General features: G+C 52.1%; 2 protein-coding genes across 2 annotated transcripts; one reads left to right on the top strand and one right to left on the bottom strand.

Annotated features, from left to right (window-relative positions):
• Positions 1-2,672: 2,672 nt before the first annotated feature.
• On the top strand, positions 2,673-4,609 carry FEN1 (flap structure-specific endonuclease 1). Its single transcript, XM_090260566.1, has one exon. The coding sequence runs from the start codon at positions 2,734-2,736 to the stop codon at positions 3,874-3,876; it is 1,143 nt and encodes a 380-aa protein (XP_090116692.1). The 5' UTR covers positions 2,673-2,733; the 3' UTR covers positions 3,877-4,609.
• Positions 4,610-7,495: 2,886 nt separating this feature from the next.
• On the bottom strand, positions 7,496-19,634 carry FADS1 (fatty acid desaturase 1). The gene is made up of 12 exons (XM_090260558.1): positions 19,303-19,634; positions 17,183-17,293; positions 16,416-16,613; positions 15,681-15,782; positions 15,458-15,586; positions 12,245-12,305; positions 10,820-10,896; positions 9,799-9,896; positions 9,501-9,597; positions 9,146-9,225; positions 8,914-9,039; positions 7,496-8,554 (listed from the first exon to the last, which is right to left on the bottom strand). Exons 1-12 carry the CDS (start codon positions 19,492-19,494, stop codon positions 8,503-8,505), a joined length of 1,323 nt encoding a protein of 440 aa, XP_090116684.1. The 5' UTR covers positions 19,495-19,634; the 3' UTR covers positions 7,496-8,502.
• Between the last annotated feature and the right edge of the window lie 318 nt (positions 19,635-19,952).

Raw genomic sequence — 19,952 nt, 5'->3', positions numbered from 1 at the left:
GAGCCTCTTCATTCGTTTGTGGAAAGGGGATAATAACTCCACGTCATGGGGTCGTGGTGTATTTTCATTAAGATCCTGATGAGAAACAGTTTCAAACTTCGCTTGTTTAGACCCCGCTGCGGGATGCTGTGGCAGGAGAACCGGGTGACAGGGCATTGTCCTCTCACGTACGCGTCCCGGCCGCGCAGCCCGCTTCAGGCGTGAGTGGAAGCGTTGCGAGGGTGCTGGAGGGGGGACGTTTGCAGAGCACCTAGTGCGTGTCGGGGGCTTTCCAGCCGTTGTCTCAGCTGACCCTGGCAGTAAGTCTGCGAGACGGGCCTGGTATTCATCTTACTTTATAGACGAGGAAAGCCAAACTTCCGTGGCTTGGTAATGTCACGCACGCAGTGACTTGGGGATGCCACACAGATGGCAGGTGCTGGCGCCTGGATTCACTGGGGAACTAACGCGAGGCGGACCTTGAAGAGGGGCCTAGGGGGTGGCGGGTGGAGAGCACAGCGGAGCAAAAGTGAGAAAAGGCAGGCCTGGCCCAGCCTTTGTGCGTCGGGCCCCACCCCGACTGAGGGTCGGTGGGGGACCGGAACACTGAAGATCTCGAGGCCGTGCCGAGGTGTTTAAACCGAATTCGAAGGAGGAATGTAGCGGTCACGTCGCTTTCTTTAGGCAGAACCCCGTGAAGGAGGAATGGGAACAATGAGGAGGCCTAGTTCAGTATTTCGTAGTCATTGGACACGTGCCACACCGTGGGTGCAGGATAAATTTGAGTGACACACAAATAATCCTTTTTAATAGTTATACATTTAACCCATACTAAAATAAAATGATATAGAACAGACATTGCTTAAGATCAGGTCTCTTTCTCAAGGTGTTCGAGTTCTTGTTTTTTAATTCTCACCCGAGGACATTTTCCCGTTGCTTTTTAGAGAGAGGCAGAGTTGAGGGGGGCAGGGAGGGAGAGAAACACGGATGCGGGAGCGAAGCAGCGCCTGCTGTCGGCGCCCAGACCGGGCACGGTGCACACCCGGGCAGGCGACGGAACCCGCGGCCCTTCGGTTACGGGACGGCGCTCCAGCCAATGAGCCACACCAGCCGGGGCGCGCTGTCTTAGTTTTTAAACAGTGGTATCCACTTCATGGAAATTTTAAGTGAGGAAAAGTGCAGGTTTTGATGGAAGTAGCAAAAAACGTGAGTGTGGTTTGGGCCCAACTGAAGCTTTGGGAACACTCCGCGAGGAACCCTTGTTCAGGGGCCCGAACCACAGAAATGCAGGACTGGGCTGAGTGACTCGCTCAGGACCCGGGGCGGGGCCGGAGCCAAGGATTTCACACCTCGGACTCAGTGGTGAAGGGAACATACAAGGGAAGGACTTAAAACTAGCCACATCGTGGGAAAAGTAGAAACTCTGAAATGCTGGGGGGATACTGACGGGAGACGAGTGCTGTGTGTGAGATGGCCACATCACTCCCATTCTTCGAGACTGCTATACTGCCCTGGCTGGTGTGGCTCAGGGGACTGAGCGCTGGCCTGCGAGCCAAAGGGCCGCTGGTTCGGTTCCCCGTCGGGGCATGCGGCTGGGTTGCTGGGCAGGTCCCCAGTTGGGCCTCACCCTCTCTTTCTCCCTCCCTTCTCTCTCTAAAAATAAATAAATAAAATCTTTTTTTTTTTTTTTTTTTAAAGAGTGCTATACCAGTCAGGTTTCTCTAGAGAAACAGAACAAATAGATAGATATATGTATAGGCTATTAATCTAAAGAGACTTATTTGAAGGAATTGGCTCAGATGGTTGTAGGAGTTGGCAAATTTGAAAATTGTGGGGCAGGCTGGGAACCTAGGAATTGACGCCGTCTTTATTTTTATTTTTATTTAATGCTGCAGTCTTGAGGCAGAATTTCTTCTTCAGGCAACCTCAGTTTTTGGTGTTGAAGCTGTTCAGCTGATTTGTATGAGGCCCACCCCCATCATGGAAAGCAGTCTCCTTTACTTAAAGCCAACTGATTATAGATGTTAGCCACATCTACAAAATACCTTCACCAGCAGCACGTGGATTAGTGCTTAGTTAAATAACTGGATACCACGGCCTAGGCAAATTGACACAGAAAATGAACCTCAGCTGCTAAGGGGAGTGAGGCGGAGGAGTGTGTTGGGGAGGAATGAATGTGGTTTTCAGGCATTGGCAAGAAGATGGATACTCATGTTTATTTTACTGCTTTACACATTCAGTTGTGTATTATGGCTGCTTTGGTATCTCTGTCATCTCACCTTGGTCTGACCAGTATTTGCCTGCCCTTCAGGGCTCAGTTCTGCCTTTGTGATTCCAGGGCTCCTCAAGTTGAGCCAGGCACACTGGATTTGCATGATCCTTGATGAAGATGTCTGTTAGCCCTTATTGCATGCCAGCCCTATTGCTGCCTTGCCCACAAAAGTTTAAGTCCCTTAAGGACATCAACAGCGTCTTATTCCTCTTACTACCCAGTTCAGTTACACTCAGGAACCTTAGTATAAATTGAGTGGAGGTCTTGCTAGACTGGAAGTTTCTTGGCAATGGAAACTTGCCTTGTCCATCTTTTCATCCTCTGCAGTGCTGACTTGATGTCCTTTTGGCTCTGCAAAGTTTGGTTAGCTGAAGGCATGAAGGTAGTGAGATAGCAACAATTGTAACTTTTTTTTGGAAATCTTTACGTTCCTCCTTGCCTTACTTGCCTTTCTTTTTTAGCTGTCCCTCCTCTGTATTGCTATGGGTATTCAAGGCCTGGCCAAACTGATTGCTGACGTGGCCCCCAGTGCCATCCGGGAGAACGACATCAAGAGCTACTTCGGCCGTAAGGTGGCCATTGACGCCTCCATGAGCATTTATCAGTTCCTGATTGCCGTTCGCCACGGTGGGGATGTGCTACAGAATGAGGAAGGTGAGACCACCAGCCACCTGATGGGCATGTTCTACCGCACTATTCGCATGATAGAGAACGGCATCAAGCCCGTGTACGTCTTCGACGGCAAGCCGCCACAGCTCAAGTCGGGGGAGCTGGCCAAACGCAGCGAGCGGCGCGCCGAGGCAGAGAAGCAGCTGCAGCAGGCCCAGGCCGTTGGGGCCGAGGAGGACGTAGAGAAGTATACTAAGCGACTGGTGAAGGTCACCAAGCAACACAACGAGGAATGCAAGCGTCTACTGAGCCTCATGGGCATCCCGTACCTCGAGGCACCCAGTGAGGCAGAGGCCAGCTGCGCAGCCCTGGTGAAGGCTGGCAAAGTCTACGCTGCGGCCACAGAGGACATGGATTGTCTGACGTTCGGCAGCCCCGTGCTGATGCGGCACCTGACTGCCAGTGAGGCCAAGAAGCTGCCCATCCAGGAATTTCACCTGAGCCGGATTCTACAGGAGCTGGGCCTGAACCAGGAGCAGTTTGTGGACCTGTGCATCCTGCTGGGCAGTGACTACTGTGAGAGCATTCGGGGCATTGGGCCCAAGCGGGCTGTGGACCTCATCCAGAAGCACAAGAGCATCGAGGAGATTGTGCGTCGACTTGACCCCAACAAGTACCCTGTGCCAGAAAATTGGCTCCACAAGGAGGCCCAGCAGCTCTTCCTAGAGCCTGAGGTGCTGGACCCGGAATCTGTGGAGCTGAAGTGGAGCGAGCCAAATGAAGAAGAGCTCGTCAGATTCATGTGCGGTGAAAAGCAGTTCTCCGAGGAGCGGATCCGCAGCGGGGTCAAGCGGCTGAGCAAGAGCCGCCAAGGCAGCACCCAGGGCCGCCTGGAAGATTTCTTCAAGGTGACCGGCTCTCTCTCTTCAGCTAAGCGCAAGGAGCCAGAACCCAAGGGATCTGCCAAGAAGAAGGCAAAGACTGGGGCAGCAGGGAAGTTTAAAAGGGGGAAATAGATGAGTTTCCCTACATTATACCTCCCTGACCCCAGAATGTCTGCCTTGTACCCTCAAGAGCGAGCACTAGAGAAACCCACATGGGGGCGGGGAGGGGATTGCATTGCTTCTCCGGCACTACCTTTCTCAGGAGTGCTCTCCCGTTTTTTACTTGATCTCACTGCACAAAGGCCACAGAGGTACTTTGTTTTCTCCTTTTTTAGCTCAGGAAAGTATGTCAGGCTCAAACCACCTTTCAGTTAATTTAATAGACACTGAATCCATTGTTACATAAAAGTGATAGCCACAACTTTTGAAGAAGGGAGAGGAAGATAAATGGTGGAGGCAAAAGACTAGGATTTCCTTGCCGGTCATCTGTTGGCCAGTGGTGGTGGAACCTGACTGCACTTCTCTCCCTGGTTCCGCCTTGACCCACCCTGAAGGATAGCCAGTGGGAAGATTCAGCCTTACGCTGATAGGAAGAGCTACTGAGAAATAAGACAGATGGAGAGCTGGAGTCCCTGGAGTGGGAAACATGGGTTTGAAAACTGGCTGTGTGTCCTGGGGTGGGCAGAAACTCGAACTTGCTATGTAACTTGAATCTTTAAAGTAGTTATTCAGAGGCATACAGCGGTTTAGTTGTTATGGTCTCTCTGAGGCAATCAGCTGAGTTGGGAATTTGATGCTATTGTAATGTACTGTTTTTGTTTTAAATGTGTGAGAAGAGTGAATAAAATTATAAAAGTTGGCAGAATGTAGTATTTTCACTCTTAAGATAACACGCCGGAACGGTACATATTAACAGGTGGTTTGAGCATGGCCACAAGGTGGCGCCAACCCCCACTGAATGGCCAAAGCGGCTTGGGCGGTGCTGCAGCCATTTGGAGGAGGCTGCGGGTTCATCTTGCTAGGAGCGGAGTTCCCAGTTTTCCACCTACTGTGTGAATGAACTCCTATGAGAAACCCTCACAATTTAGATCAGCTACTATACAGCATTCAAGCGTTTGTGAGTTTGTAAAACGTGAAAGCTGCCATTCAAAGGTCACTTCCTTGGTCCTTTCGTGATGTCGTATTTAGGTTATTTCATAGAAATGGAATGTTTTTGTACTTTGAAAAATCTTGATAAAACTTGGTGGGGCACTGTCCTGTTTGAGCTTCTAACTTCTTAGCATTCCTGTCACTGCCATTGGAAGTTAAGGACATTAAGTCAGTGGTCTGAAATTTTTAAGTTGGTATTGACAGACTAAGGAGGTAGAACACCAAAGATTAGTGGTTTTCAGTTTTTAATGGAGCAACTTGTTTCTCAGATGAAAATCTTATGTGGCATCTCAGGATATAAGAGCTCCTCTGGTTGAAGTATGACTAGAATAGCCATAACTAGGGGGCTCTGAAAACCACTGGTGTGGACAGTTTTATGTGAGAGCAGGAGTCTTTGTTTTGTTCATTGCCATTTCCAGTTGATGAATAAAACTAATTTCTCCCAGATTAAGCCAAGCCGTACCCTTACTTTCAGTTCCATTTTCTGACTCATATAATTTTATTCTAAGCCTGTGGTAGTGGTGATGGGTCCCACAGGTGGTAAGAGGTGATCTGAAATAACCTCTTTTGACCTCTCTGTAGGGCAGAACAAACTTTTTACTACCATCTGCTCTTCTCCTGCAATGACCCTCAGAACCCCAAGGCACCTTACCTAATTCCTAGCTCAGAATGTCTTATATACCCATGTTCCCATTTTATCTTGGAACCTGTAGTGCACGTGAAGTCTAGTGTGTGCGGAGTTCTCATACATACTTGGTAAATTTGGTTATTTTCTCTTGCTAATCTCACATCTGTTTGATTAGACCAGCCAGAAAAACCTTGAGGGTAGAGGAAAGTTTTTCTCCCCTACTTCATAGGAGTTACTGCCTCAGAGCGATAGCTCTGGTTAAGGGCTTGTATCCTGTGGTAGACTCACATATCAAGTAGTTTTCTCTTGTTTTTTGAAGTCGAGTTGTCTAGTTTTTTCTAGATGTTTATTAACCACTGCATATTGCAGGGAAAATCTATTCTGTACAAATTTTTAAGCATGTTCTAATACTCCTGCTGAAAGATTGCTATTCTAGTAGGATGTTAAAAAGGCATTGCTTTGTAGTGAGCATTGTGCCTACAGAGAAAGATTTAGGCAAACAGGAGACTTATAGGGACTACCCACACCGAGACTAGAAGTGAGATAAAGGGTGAGGCTATTGCCTCATGATAGGAAGGTATGCACATAAAACCTAGTGAGTGAATCTAGCATTTGAACATACGGGTATCATAGGAAGGGGTTGGCTTTTCTTGTCCTTGGCATAGTCCACCTGTGTTCTGGAGTTTTCTCGAGGTCCTGATAGTCCTTCCTCTGCTCAAGGAAGGGACTTATGCAAAAGGGAGGTTGTCTGGGGACTCATGTTCAGAAAGAAGTCAGAGCCAAAGAGGTAGATAGTAGCTTAAAGCATAGGCACAGGGGGCCCTACTGACATGTGCAAAGGAGCACTGTAGAATACAAGTGAATAGCCTTCATTTGGTCAAAATCAACTTTATTTTCCAGCTTTACTTAATGAGAATGTGGTAACAAAATTGGCACGTACCAAAAGAACACTGATATTGGGCTTAAAGAAAATGCCTCTAACCAAGTGGTAGGAAGATGAAAGTCACGAGGACAAACATGGAAGTTTTCAGATGTGAGTTCAAGTGTTAGTCCTGCCACGATCTGTGACTAAAGACAACTTGTCTAAGCCTGTTTTGTTGTCTGTCGTTAGATTTCACTTGTGCAATCTGAGCCTTTTGTCACTGGTGTGTCACTTTTTTGGCCATGTGAGACCACACTGGTCTAGGCCAAGGAAAGAAGGCCACATGTCAGAGATGCCTTGAGAATCTGGACTTGGCTTAATATGCTTCACTGGGTTTGCTCAGCCTGGGCCCAAAGCCAGGAGCTTGGCGGGCTCATGACACCATACCCAAACCTTAGGTAGCAGAGAACGGAGGGGGATAGGTAAAGATGAGCACCTTTTCTGGAGTGAGGAAGCCAGTGAGAATAGAACTCTTGGATTCTGCTTCTAATTTAAACCAGGTTATGCTAAAATGCAAAAGCTCTGATCTCTTCTGCAACCTGTTCTCCCTCATCTGTTTTTTTTTTTTTTTTCCTTTGTTTTGACATAACTACGTAATCATGACACCCTTTCCACAGGTGGTGCCTCTAGTCCCATTCCAACATGATTTACTTAGGATCCCTAATCTCCCTGATTGCCTTTTTCTCCCAAAACTAAATGCAACTCTTCCAGGGCTCTGCTTTGTCCTTCTGGTTTGAGGTTCCCGCTTTCCAGTGTTCCACATGCTCACTGTGCCTGCAGTAGATGCTGTTGAACAGGCGAATAACCCTCTCACCTGGACGGAATGGCCATGGGTGTGGGCAAGAAGGAGGGTGTGGCTGCTGATGACAAGTCCTGGAGTTAAGATGGGACTCCTGGGGCACATTCTTACGTTAGCTCCCTGGAGGTGGGTTAAACTTTCTATCTTTTAAAAACGAGATTAAAAAATTGCATTTCAGTATTAGACTGATAAGAGATTATCTTAAATTCCTACCTGGTCTCCAGCAGAGAAAGATATATGAACAGGGCTGACAAAGATACCTAAGACAGCAGCAGGTGATCACAAACTTGTGTCTTTATCTTCCTGTTTCTGGTTTAGAACTGCGAAGTGATTACACTTAATGCCACTGTTTCTGCTCTAAAGTAATACTGTAAATTGTTAAAATTTATTACAGCCCTTACATCCTTTATGACCAAATTTGAGTTTTCCTCATGACTGGTAATTTAGTATCTCCCAGCTTGGTCACTGTGCTAACTGCTATTGTATTAAACTTGAAATTATAGGTAGGGAAGCAAAGAGAAACCATTAGGGGCCCTCATTTGTTTCTAAGGAGGAGAAAATTAAGTTGCCCATCTGCTCACTTGTTCATGGATCAAGAAGTGGATTCCCTGTCCGAGGAGTTTTTCACCCCTTGGGTGCTGGTTGGGAGAGGTGAATCAAAAGCTGAAGGGAGTTTTAATATCCAGTAACTCTCTGCTAGTCATTTTGGCAAGACCCAGGACCTAATGTTCCCTTGGTACTCTGGATGGAACATGGAACCAAAATCGGTAGTGGCAGTATCCTTCGGGGTCAGATGTCTTACATACCACAGTCCTGGCCTTTGCCCTGCCTGCTTTTAAAAATGGAGAACTTGCTTCTCCAGGAGCCTGAGGCAAACGGGTCACAGCCCTAAAGTGAGCTGAGCTCCCCATACTGGGTGGAATTTTACCGCTAACTCTCCTGATTTCTGGGCTAAGTTGGTCCTCCCTATTCTAACACCTTCCTGATGCTCTTTGCTCACCAACCACCTGCATCTGACACACAAGAAAAAAAAGAAACAAAACTCACAGCCCTGCCCCAACAGCTCCATCCCTTCTCCCAGGGGGCTTGCATGCCCCCTTCCCTGTGTCCTAGACCTGCTGAAGATAAAGGGGAGGAGTTTGAGCCAGAGCCTTTATCTCAAACCAACCCCCTCTGAATATTAGAATTGTAGTGGCATTGTCCCTCAAGCTCCCCTATGCTTTGGCTCCAGAGGCTCCTCTTCCAGATGGGGGGCTGTTGTTATTGGTGAAGATAGGCCTCTAGCCAGAGTTGCCCAGACTCCTTCAGTGAGCTGCAGAGATAAGACAGGGGCAGGCAGTGAGGCAGGGAGGAGCCACGCCCCAAAGCCAGACCACCCACCAGAAGTGTAGTGGGGAAGCTCTTACAGAGGTCTGGAAGCCCGTCTCCATGGGGTAAGGCCCCCTTCCATGTGAGTGCTCCTCCCCTTTGTCTGAGAAAGCTTGGGCCATGGCACTGAGAGCAAAGGACTGACCCGGCCACAAGCCCACCACAGTGCCCTGCTTTCGCACTGGTGACCTCCGTCCCACTGGGGAAACCTCCCCATGGCTCCAGCCCCACACTTCACCACCAAGCCCACTGCCCTGTCTTCTTCCTGCCCTACCAGCCATCTTCCCAGGTTCAGATACTCACTGAACAATGTCGGCGAAGGCGGAGAACAGGGGCTTGGACTGGTACTCTATGCCATGCTTGGCACACAGGGACTGCACCAGGGGAGCCACTTTGTGGTAATTATGTCGAGGCATGGTGGGAAAAAGACTGCAGGGAGAACAGGGACAGTCAGTGGCCTACTGTGCTCCCACCCCCGAACCCCCACGCCTACACGGACTGCTCAAGACCCTGCCTCCCAGACCTCCCTTCTTACTGGTGCTCAATCTGGAAGTTGAGATGTCCGCTGAACCAGTCATTGAAGGCAGACTTGTGGACATTGCATGTCGCCTGGAGCTGGAGGGAAAGGGGAGGGGGAGGGCATGGCTCCGAATACTAGATGCAGGTCAGTCCAGCCCTGTCCAGGTGAAGCCGTCTGAGAGGGGGGCTGTGGGACTGTCCTGGTCACTCCCTTCTCCACACGGTGGCAGAAGAAGCTTCAGGTCAGTGAGGCAGTGCTGCTGGGAACTTCTGTTGTTCCTGCTCCCGTGGAGCCCCTGTCCTGCGTCCCTGCCCGCCCGCCCTTTCTTTAGTTGTGTCATGCCTGGGTCTTCCAAGAGCCTGTCCCTTACCTGGGTGGAGACCCAGTCCCTGTTCTGGTCGTGATCAATGTGCATGGGGATGTGGTTCATCTGTGTGACCCACACAAACCAGTTGCTTTCCAGGAACCTGGTGGGTGTAACACAAAAACATGACGAGCAGAGCCCAGAGTTCTCACTCTCCCTTAGACACCTGCTCCAGCCTGGCCACCTTCCTGAACCAAGGCCTGAAACAGCCCCTGCTACCCAAAACCACAGCACAGCCCCCAGACCAGCCTGGTTACTCCCAGATGTGTTTCTTTGCCAGACCCTCCTCCCCATCTAATACTACCTGACCATGAAGAAGAGGCCCAGGAAGCCTTTCAGTCCTAACAACGGCACGTAGGTGAGGAAGATGCGGATGTAGAAGGTGACCATCCAGGCCAAGTCCTGCAGTGAGAGGCAGAGCGTCATGACTGGTGCGGAGCACCTCTTCCTCTCCCTTTGCCTTTCTTTGCGTGCTGTGGCCGTTCTCCCAGGTGCCCAGACTGGAACACGGAGTCATTGTCAGCATCGCTGTCAGTCGCCCAGCCTCGCAGAATCTAGTGCTACTGCTCCTTCCTTCCATTCTGGGGAAACGCCAGCCCTCCTTGCCTGTTTCCTTCATGGGGGCCACAGCCTACAGGGTCCCCCTGCGTCCGGCTCCTCCCAACCCGTCTAAGTCCTTCATCTCTTCATGGTGATGCCAAATGAATCTTCCAGCACCATGGCTCAGTCCATGCCAGCACCCTGATCAAATCTCCAGTCACTTTTCTGTACCAGACCCCTTCCCTGACACTTGAGTCCTTCACAGAATGTCCAGTGGAAAACTCACCCTTCACTTTCCAGCTTCTCTGCTCAGAGTCCATCCTCCCTCCACCCCCCTCTGTCCCCCACAGCCAGTTAGAAAAGTGACTTAATAAAGCCTGTTCTGATGCCTCTCATCCAGCCAGTGTAGTCAGACCCCTTTTGAAATCTCAGAACCTTCAGCCTATACCTCTTCTCTGGTGTCAACCACGTTTTGCTTCATCAGAAGTTTCCTGAGAGCAGGTGTCGTGTCTTATTCCCCCCACTCCCCAGCCTGCCCCGGCTTTATGCCCAGCACAGGGACCTCAGGAGAGACTGCTGAATGAAGTAGGACATTGGGAGTCCGGTTGCCTGCTGAGCCCAAATCATCCCACCTAAAGATAAGGAAGATCTCTACCTGGTTCTGTGACTTCGCTCTGAAGTAATCCTGGAGTAAATCTCAGTGGGCTTCCCCTGGAGAGCCCCTTTCCCCTCCCTTGGGGTACTGGAGACCAAGGAAGTGGGACTCCTGGGGCACGGATACTCACCACCCACTTCTTCCGCTGGATAACAAAATAGAAAATATACCACTGGAAGTAGAGAGGCAGCAAGGCTGGCGGCCCAACTGGGGAGGAAACGGAGACAGGGAGGAGGGGTAAGCAGCGTGAGGGTCACCAAAGGGCTGGCTGGTTGGCCTCTAGCATCTCTGCCTTCTCCTCCTGTTGCCCCGCCAGCTGCCTTCCATTGGAACCACATGCTGGAACCAGCAGGCACTGAAAGCGGGCACGAATGCCAGTCTGAAGAAGGCAGACTCTCCCGAGTCAATGCCAGGAGTGGGAGTGCTGATCTTTTCTAGTGGACGAGGGCAGCCGGGGAAGTCCAAGCCCTACGCATGGAACTTGCCCTGCTCCCGTGCCTTTAAAAGGGCATGCCCTGCCCCTGCCCGGAGCTTCCTACTGACCCTACGCCTGTCTTTGCTCTTTGCAATCATCTGCCCTGTGTTCCCGGCCGCTCCACCATGCAGGTGAAGGGACAGGAAGGAAAGTGTGTGTGTGTGAGGGGACAGGGAGCCCTGCTGATCCTTCACAGGCTGGAAGCTCAGTTCCTTGGACTTGGGAAATGAGCTTGTTCCACCCAACCCGAAGCCCCAGAGGCTGGCTGTGGGAAGGGGCAGAAGGGCTTCTGTTAACACTGGGGATTGAAGAATGGATCCCATCCAATGTGCCATCCCATTTCCTTTTGTGTATCTCTACCCAGGGCTCCTCCATCCGCAGGTGTCATGCACTCTAATTTCTCTCCTCTGGACATTTCTGCTCTGTCCTCTGTCCCATCCCCTTTTTTCCAGTAGGGATGGTTGGTAACTGGCAGTTAGGATAAATTCCTTTGAACTAAAATGGGATCAATGGAATCATCCTCTCCCTTCCTTTAAAAGCTTGGAGTTTTAACACTCAAGGTTTAAGCGTTATGTAGGAGACTTTTAAAGCAGGGGACATATAGCAGCCTTCAGAGAGATCTTAAGCCAACTACAAAAATGTTTTCTCTCTCCAGCAGCTCTTCTAATTCCTCTTTGGGTCCAAACCTCCGCAGCTACATCTCTAAGTACTTGGGGGTGGACTGTACCCCATTGGGTCACCTTGACCAAAGTCTGTGTTTAACCAGGTTCAAGGTGAGCTTTAAGGCTAATCAGGATGGTTCCACCTGACCACTCAGTTCTCTTGTGGAAGCCACTGTGGGACTGGAGCAACTAGTCTGCCCCCAGCACAAATGGCCTTTGACTAAACAGTAGCCTAACTGTTGGCCTTGCTTAGTTGAGACGGTAGATCGCTCCCAAGCAGGGAGTAACCTTTTGAGTGGAGTACTCCCTCCAGCCTTTCCCCTAAAACACCTTACTCCCTTGGAGAGTCATTTCCTCCTGACATCCCTCCAGGACCCCCTCCCAAGCGAGTCTCCCTGTATTAAATGGGGACACTCACTCAAGAAGAAGTATTTGTGCTGGTGGTTGTATGGCATGTACTTTTTCTTCTGTTTCCCAAGCTGTGAAGAAAAGCAAACGCAAGTCAACACCAACACGCGGTCGCCTATTCCTCTCTCCCTTTAACCCTGGGTGTCCTCTGCTCAGGAATTCAGGCTACTCCAGGGGCTGTCAGCTTGTTCAGGCTATTGGAAGGCTCCAGCAGGCCCAGTCTTACCTCCACCACCTGGCACACGAAGCCCTGGGCTTCCATCTGCTACATGTGCCAGCCACACCGTGGCATGCAGCTCAGTGGTCCCCGCCCGTATGAGGCACACACACAACAGTGTTTTCAAGCCCTCAGGACTCCTCATATTTATCAAGACACCTTTGTCATAAGGTTTCCAGGTCCCTCCACCTTCTCCCATCTGGGGCTTTTTTGACACCAAAGTCTCCATGGACAGCCATCTTTACTCCTACACAGTTCAGTACTCCCTATACATCCGCCCCTGATATTCCCCATCAAAATATTTGTGGTCTCTTGACTTCAACATGAGTTTTATAAAACCCCCTAAAAGCTAAGCGAACTTTGGCAACTTGAAAATGGCAAGGCTCTTCCCAGTAGGTGGTGGTTATTTTGTAAGCCTAGCTGATGAAGAGAGAGGCTAGGGCCACCAGGTCAGCCAGCCAGCGTGCAGCCCGTAGCATGAGCACATGGAAATATGACAGCAAAGCTTTGATGGCTCCTTCTGCCCGTCTGGCCCCACTTAGTTCTGGCAACCAGACAACCACAGAGCAACGAGGAACTCCATCCAGAGCAAAACGCCTGCTCATTCTTCTTTCATATGTCTATCCACTGTTTTGACAAGTCATTTATTAAGGGTTTATTCTGTGCAAGGCACTTCTCCTAAATGGAGCATTCTTTCTCTGTTAACTGATTTATTCAACAAGTGTTTATTGAGCACTTGCCCTGTGCCAGGCACTGTTCTAAGTGCTGAGGATACGAAGGTGAACAGAACAAAGTCGTTTCCTCACGAAGTTTGTAACCTGCCAAGAAGCTGGCGATAAATTCTGTAAACAGGGCTCAAGGCAGTTATAGATTATAAACAAGAAAATATAACAAAGTGAGAAAGGCAGTGTTTTGGCTGGGGTGGTCAAAAATGGGCTCCCTGAGGTACTGCGATCTGAACTGAGAATGAGCCAGCAATGCGAAGATTGAGGAGAACAGCATTTACTGCAGAGGAAGCAGCCAGAATAGACCTGGGATATTCAAGGGGCAGAAAGGTCAGTGTGACTGGGAAGAGTAAGCAACTGGGGGGAGTGGCTGAGAAGGCCAGAAAACTGGGGATGGCCAGGGCATGTCGGGCCTTAGAAAGCCCTGGTCAGTCCACAGTAAGGAGTTCGGCTTTTATTCCAGTGGTGATGGGACACCTGACAGGGGGCTTTCAGTGGGTGTGGCATGATCTGCTTTGTGCTTTAAAAGGCCGTCTGACTGGCAGTGGGGAGAATGAACTGTAGGGGTAGGTGTAGTCTGTCACAGGCAGATCAATGAGGAGGCTGGAGCAATAATCTAGGCCCTAGATGGACCAGACCTGGGGAGGGAAGCAATGGAGCTGGAAAAGTCGATGGATTGGGGGCATGTTTTGGAAGCAGTATTAACAAGGCTTGCTGATGTGGAGAGGAGACTGGAAGAGGAGCGCCTGTCTGATTTGCTGGGTAGGTAGGGCAGAACTCTGTCCTCCTGTCCGGAGACAGTTATGTAAGGAAGCCCTGTCTACTGTTGCCTCCTTGGATGGCAATCACATGCTATTATGATCTTATTAACTGCCCCATTGTGCTTTGACTCTTGGAAGCCAGAAGGGTTATATTTAGGAGAGCCGAGAGGTACTGAGGAGGGTCAGCACAGGGATCAATTCCCAGTGAAACAACACCCAAATAGGGTGAACCAAGTCCCAAGCAGCCTGCAGCTGGGCATGTACGAACGTACTAACAGGCAGCCTATCTTCAACCTCATAACTAGGCACAAGAAAGGGGGGGGGGTATTTTGGTCCTAGATCATTTTCTATTTTTAGTGCCTACAGATGGGAATTTCGTAAAACCCTCGCGCCAAGAAGCAACACAGGCATGGTGCGAGAAGGTTTTCTTCCACTTAGACGCCCACCTTTTTTTAACCCTCTGCGGTGACAACAGAAGTGCTACCAAGAGCTCTGTGCTCTGCCCGATAAATAGCCCAGGAGGGGCCGAGGCTCGTTCGTTATCCCCAGCTGCTGACTAGAGTGATGCTGGACATAAGTCCCCGTTGAGGAGGTAGGAAAATTCGGACATTACAGACAGGAGAGACAGCTTCAAGCTAGGAGCTCCTGGTGCCACCGCAGTCAGTGCTGCCAAAGCCTTTCCACAGAGTTCTTCTCAGGGCCAGAGGGGAGAGGAGAGCCAGGCCACCTCAAACTCACGCCTGGAACTGAACCTTGTTTAACAAGTTTAATTCTTGGCAGGCTGAAATGTCATAAAGTGTTAAAAGGGGACCTGGCACAACTCTGCCTGCGGCGTAGAGCCTTGGGACAAAGGGTCTGACATTAACTGTTCTGAGAACTCTGCCGGCCATTCAAAGCCCTCCGCTGTATCATGCTCAGTGAAAGGTCACCAGATCTCCACCCTCAGGCATTCTTCCCTGCGCAACTGCATTACAATTTCTGCTCCCAACCTCAGAGGACAACTTAGACCCAACACTGGCTACCCTGGAAGTGAGACTGGGATCAGGTGGGTGGGAAGAATTACTCAGTGAATGAATGTTCCAAGCACTGAGTGTCAAAAAGAGTAAGACAGTCAAGCCCTTCATGGGGAAGACTGTGACACAGTAGGATATCAAAGCGCAAGAGAGAGGAATACAGAGTTCGGGGCGGGGGTAACTGCCTGGGGCAGGAGTGTCAACAAAGCACCCGAGGAGGGCCATCCATCACCTTCAAGGATGAGCAGGCGTTTGCACAGTAACCTCCCAGTTGTCCTTTGGGTCCTTAGCAGCATATGATACCTATACAATAACTACTTTCCTGATTTGAACCCACTAGGGAGGACAGGTGATTCTGTCCACAGCCCACTCACGGCTTCCAGACAGCCAGGCAGCCATCTCCCGGTGTCCTCCCCACACTGACAGCACTGTGAGCATTTCTTCCAAAGGCCTCTGTGCTGCCCTGTTCCCATCCTCCAAGACCTTTCCCCTGATACTTCTGCTCACCTCCACGGAGAGGATCTTCCCCAAGGCAAAGAAGAAGGGGTGCATGTTGATGTCAGGGTCTTTGCGGAAGCAGTTAGGCTTGGCATGGTGCTGGAAGTGCATGTGGTTCCACCAACTGGCAGGGGCCCCCTACAGAAAAGTCGGGACATAAGTATGAAAGTAGTCCCCCCAAGTGGCCCTTCATTAGCCAGAGTTTCAGCAAGGCCGTCCCCATCTCACTGACCTTCAGGTGGCCAATCACGAAATGATGGAGCAGGTGGTTCCATGTTGAGGTGCTGAAGACAGACAGGTGTCCAAAGTCATGCTGCAGCCAGCCGGCCTGGGCCTGGATGAGAAAGGTTAGCGCTGAGAGCAGCCCACCAGCCCAGCCTAGGCCTGTGATGGCTGCAGTACCCTAAGTGAGCAAACTAGGGAAGGAGCTGGGAAGTCTGGGCCCTGGCTCTGGCTCTGGCACCAACTCACACGAGAGCTGGGTCAAAGCACTTTCCTTTCCCTGTCCATTAGTTTCCCCTGGCTCTGGAGATCTGTGACTTATGATGGACTGAATGTCCAGACTACAGAAGAGGACAGAAAGTGACAAACTCAGAGGCTTGGCCAATGGATTCACACAGCCAAGTATTAGAGCCCAAGCATTATTAATTAGCATGCTGGACAGTCTTGTGGTGGGGAGGAAGCCAAGCTTTGCTGATAAACTAGAATCTTGGTTCTTGGCACACTTGGGCTGTGGCATAACCTGAACAGGAAGACGGGAACCCTGGGAGAAGCAGCTGGAGAGGCAGTGAGAGAACTGAAAGTGCATAATGGCTAAGGAGCAGACGAGAGCCAGGCGGTGGAATGTGTGTTCTCTTTTTGCACCCACTCTCCTGCGGGTCCTTGGCTCTGCCCATCAGAGGAGAGGACACCTTGGCCTCCTAGGGGTACAGAGAGCTTTTGCTCTTGACACGCCAAGGGCTCTCACCTGAACTGTGCTGAGCAGCACTGCGCAGAGGAGGAAGGGCACAAAGGACGTTCCAAAGACCCAAAGAGTGAGCCAGGCAGCAACATCCAGCAGCAGGATATGTAGCAGGTACAGCACAAAGAACACATGGTTGGCCTTCATAAGCCCCATCTTTTCCACTGTGGCTCGCAGCTCCCGAAACTCATCAGTCAGCTCTTTCTGAGGAAGTGGAGAAGGTGAGGCTGTTATCTTTCCCAGCTGCAACCCAACACTGCTGGTGACAAGGGCCCTCTTAGGCTTAAGGACACCCACTGAGGTAGCAGTGGGAAGTCCACTGCTAGGTAAAAATACCACAAGACTGAGGATGACAGGAGGTGCTGTGGGAGGCGCCTAAGAGCACATGGACTTCGGAAGTTAGACTTGATTCAGGTCCCCGCTCTGCCATTTACCAACAGTTATGATCCTTGGCCACGTTGCTTACTTCTCTGAGCCTCAGTATTCTCGTCTATGAATGTTTGAGAATTACATGAGGTTCTGCTTGATGCAGAGTAAGTGCTCAAGATAGGTCTCATGTTGATGATGATGGTAATCGTGGTGGCCTCGTGAGAACCATGGGTTCCAAAGGCCTGCTCCCTTGGGCCTGTGACTCAATGACTATGCAGAAGAATCAGGGACCTCAAGACTCCCAAGAAATACTGACTATAGCTACCTGTGATCCTGTCTAGGCCTTCCTTCTGCCCCTTCCCCTCAACAGCCATAGGGTCTCCAAACAGCAAATAGGGTCTCACATTCTTGGTGGGCTCAAAGCTGGGTTGCTCCGGAGACAGTTCTCCAATGAGGAGAGAGTTCATGTACTTCCTCACGAGGCCCTTGTTGATGTGGAATGCCACAAAGGGGTCCTGCAAGGATGGGGAGAAGGCAGAGCGGTGAAGAAGCCAGCCCAGACCCTCTGCACTCTTGGAGGGCTCCTGCCAAAGGTCATCCTCCTGACCCAGCAAGGAGGCGGTACCAAAGTTCAAAGAGACACCACCTCCCTCCTGACAGCTGCCCTTTAAGGGTGCTCATACCTTTTCTAGGGGTCCACAGCTCAGGATCACTCACCATCTGTAGTCTAGTAAGAAGGGCACCACACCAACCAATAGGAAGCGTGGGAAGGGGGACCACAGAAAGACCTTTCCTAGCCTTTTCCTCTGGGCGCTTCTTAGGGACAGCTTTTACACACGAATTTAGGCATTGGTGAGTAACAGAAGGGATGGGTAGGGCTGAGACCTCTCATGTCTTCTTCTGTGGCAGCATTCTCAATAAAATGTGATGAGATTCCCCATAGCAGAACTGGGGGGCTTTTGCATTTCTCCTTCCCTCAGCGCTCTTCTAGATGGCCTTTCCATAGTTCCTCTAGGACTTTGACCACAGCATTCCCCAGGGCTGCTAATTTTGGTTATGCCAGGTGGGGTCCTTGGTGATAAGATTCAGGTCTTTAGGCCAGGAGGCCCCAGGCCCTGTGGGGGAATCCATAGGAGGGGCGGGGAACTGGGGCGGAGCCGGCGGCCGGTGGCGCCACGGAGCCGCACCAATCGCGGTCCCAGCCGAGACTGGCCCTCGTCCCAAATCACGCTGCGGAAAGCCCAGGCGTTAATGCCCGTTCCTCCGGCGCATGTGCGGGCCCACGCCTTGTCCTTTTGCCGCGGTCTAGGCTCCCCAGTGGTCACTCCGGGTGACGAGGGCAGGCTCTGGCTCCTCTCCCAGGCTGGCTGCGTAAGAAGGAAGGACCCTCACTTTGAAGCGCCTGTGCTCCGCTGCGACTAACGGGAACCCCGATGGCCCCAGGCACGCTCGGGAAGGCAAGGGCCGAGGGTGGAACAGCGGAAGGGGTGAAGTGGCTGGGCGCAAGGTGGGAAGATATAGGGAAAGGGGACAGGGCGAAGCGAACGCTCCAACCTTTGGGTCTCAAGGAGGGATCCCCAGCTCTCCAACCCATAGGGGAGGCCCCAGGTGCCTTAGCTCCGAGAGCCGGGGCACAAGGGCTGGGGCTGGGTCGCGGGTTGACTCTGACCCCGTAGGGCAGCCCGAGGGAGGCGGGTTACTACCCGCACCGGGACTACAGCCCGGGAATGCAAAAAAGCTGTCCGCTGCAGCGAATAGTTGGAGACCCCACTAGCCCGTGGCTGAGTGACCACCCCACAGGACTCGAAGATCGTCGCGGGGTCCTCGTCAAGTGTGTTAATGCACACTCCACACCCACACCCACCCCCACGCCACACACACACCCCTTCAGCACGCCACTCCCATTCCCCCCAGCGTACGAGCAGCCGGTAGCCCTCTCTGGCCGGTGCGGCCCCTTCCCCACCCTCCCGCCTTTACCCTATGCAGGGGTTCCCAAGGCAGTGGGCACCAGGTGGCTTCCCGCCTCATCCCTTTCCCAAAGCATAGTTCCCTCTCCTGCTCCTGCTCGCGAGTGTAGCCTAGAACTCAGTCCAGAGGCGGCTGCGCTCCCCGTCTAGGCACCGTCGACAACCCGTCTCCCTCGGCCACAGCAGCACCATCCCGGCGCCCCGCAGCCTCCCTCTTCTCCCCACTAGCCTTGCTCAGGGCCAGCCCACGCCCGAACACTACAGACTTGCAGACAGACGGAACGCACGCTGGGCCGCGCGGCCCTTTGTTTGCGCGTGAGCATTGCCGGCCTCCATCCCCACTCCCCAGACTCGTTTTCACAGCCGCTCCTGCTCTTGTATCCCGTGGCCACAGCAACCCCAATCGCTGGGCAACAGGTATGCTCGGCGCCTCCAGCTTTCCCCCGAATTAGTTGGTGTTTGGCGGTGGACGCCAAACTTCCTGTCTCGCGCACTACGCCTCCGGCCGCAGCCGCCGAGCCCCGCCTCCTCCCGTGTCCCTTTCTGGCAGCGCTCACCGTAGCATCCTGACCCGCGTAATGGCTGATAACCCGGGAGCCTCCAGGGTGCCGGCGGGTGAACTCGCTGATGTTATACACCTTCCTTTCGATCACCAGCCACCTCTCTTTGTTGCGCCCGGAGCGCTGCGCCACCTCTTCCCAGGTGAAGTAGCGCTGGGTCTGCCCCGGTGCCTGGGTCTCGGGGGCCATCGGGGCCTGGCGATGTGGTGCCAAGGCTGGGCAGGAGCGAGCAGGCGCGCGCTCGGGGCCCGTGGAGAGCGCGCGCCGGCCTCGCGTGCTCGGAGAACCGGTCTGCTGGCGCGCGCCGGGTTTTCTGCACCCGAGACTCTGACCGCCGGCCCCTCTACGCGCGCTCCTATTGGTCGAGCCGCGTGGCGCGTGGAGCCCCCGCCTTGCGGTGAGGGCGCGGGCGGTAACAGACCAGTGGCGGGTGCGGACGCGCGCCCCCTCGCGGGTTAGGTGACAGGGTCCACGCTAGATCCTACTTCCCGACTCGCGGCTTTTCAGTCCCAGACACCGCAGGCGGGATAACGGTTTGGTGGACGCTCGTAGGTGCTGGGTCAGTTAGTTAGCTGGGGATGGCGGCCGGAGAGCATGGGTGGTCCTGGGGATCTAGGGCAGGAGTTGGCTCCGCCGGAGGCGGGGAC

The sequence above is a fragment of the Furipterus horrens genome, unplaced genomic scaffold (assembly GCF_987537825.1).
Source record: "Furipterus horrens unplaced genomic scaffold, mFurHor1.1.pri manual_scaffold_2, whole genome shotgun sequence".
In the NCBI taxonomy this organism is placed as follows: Eukaryota; Metazoa; Chordata; class Mammalia; order Chiroptera; family Furipteridae; genus Furipterus; species Furipterus horrens.
Note: the sequence above shows the minus strand (reverse complement) of the source record. Positions and strands in the feature narration are given on the sequence as shown.

Coding starts and splice junctions, on each gene's coding strand:
- FEN1 (XM_090260566.1), top strand. CDS start 2,734: ATGGGTATTCAAGGCCTGGCCAAACTGATTGCTGACGTGGCCCCCAGT.
- FADS1 (XM_090260558.1), bottom strand. CDS start 19,494: ATGGCCCCCGAGACCCAGGCACCGGGGCAGACCCAGCGCTACTTCACC. Junction 15,783..16,415: donor TGCTGCTCAGCACAGTTCAG/GTGAGAGCCCTT, acceptor TTTCTCATCCAG/GCCCAGGCCGGCTGGCTGCA. Junction 9,040..9,145: donor AACTTCCAGATTGAGCACCA/GTAAGAAGGGAG, acceptor TTCTCCCTGCAG/TCTTTTTCCCACCATGCCTC.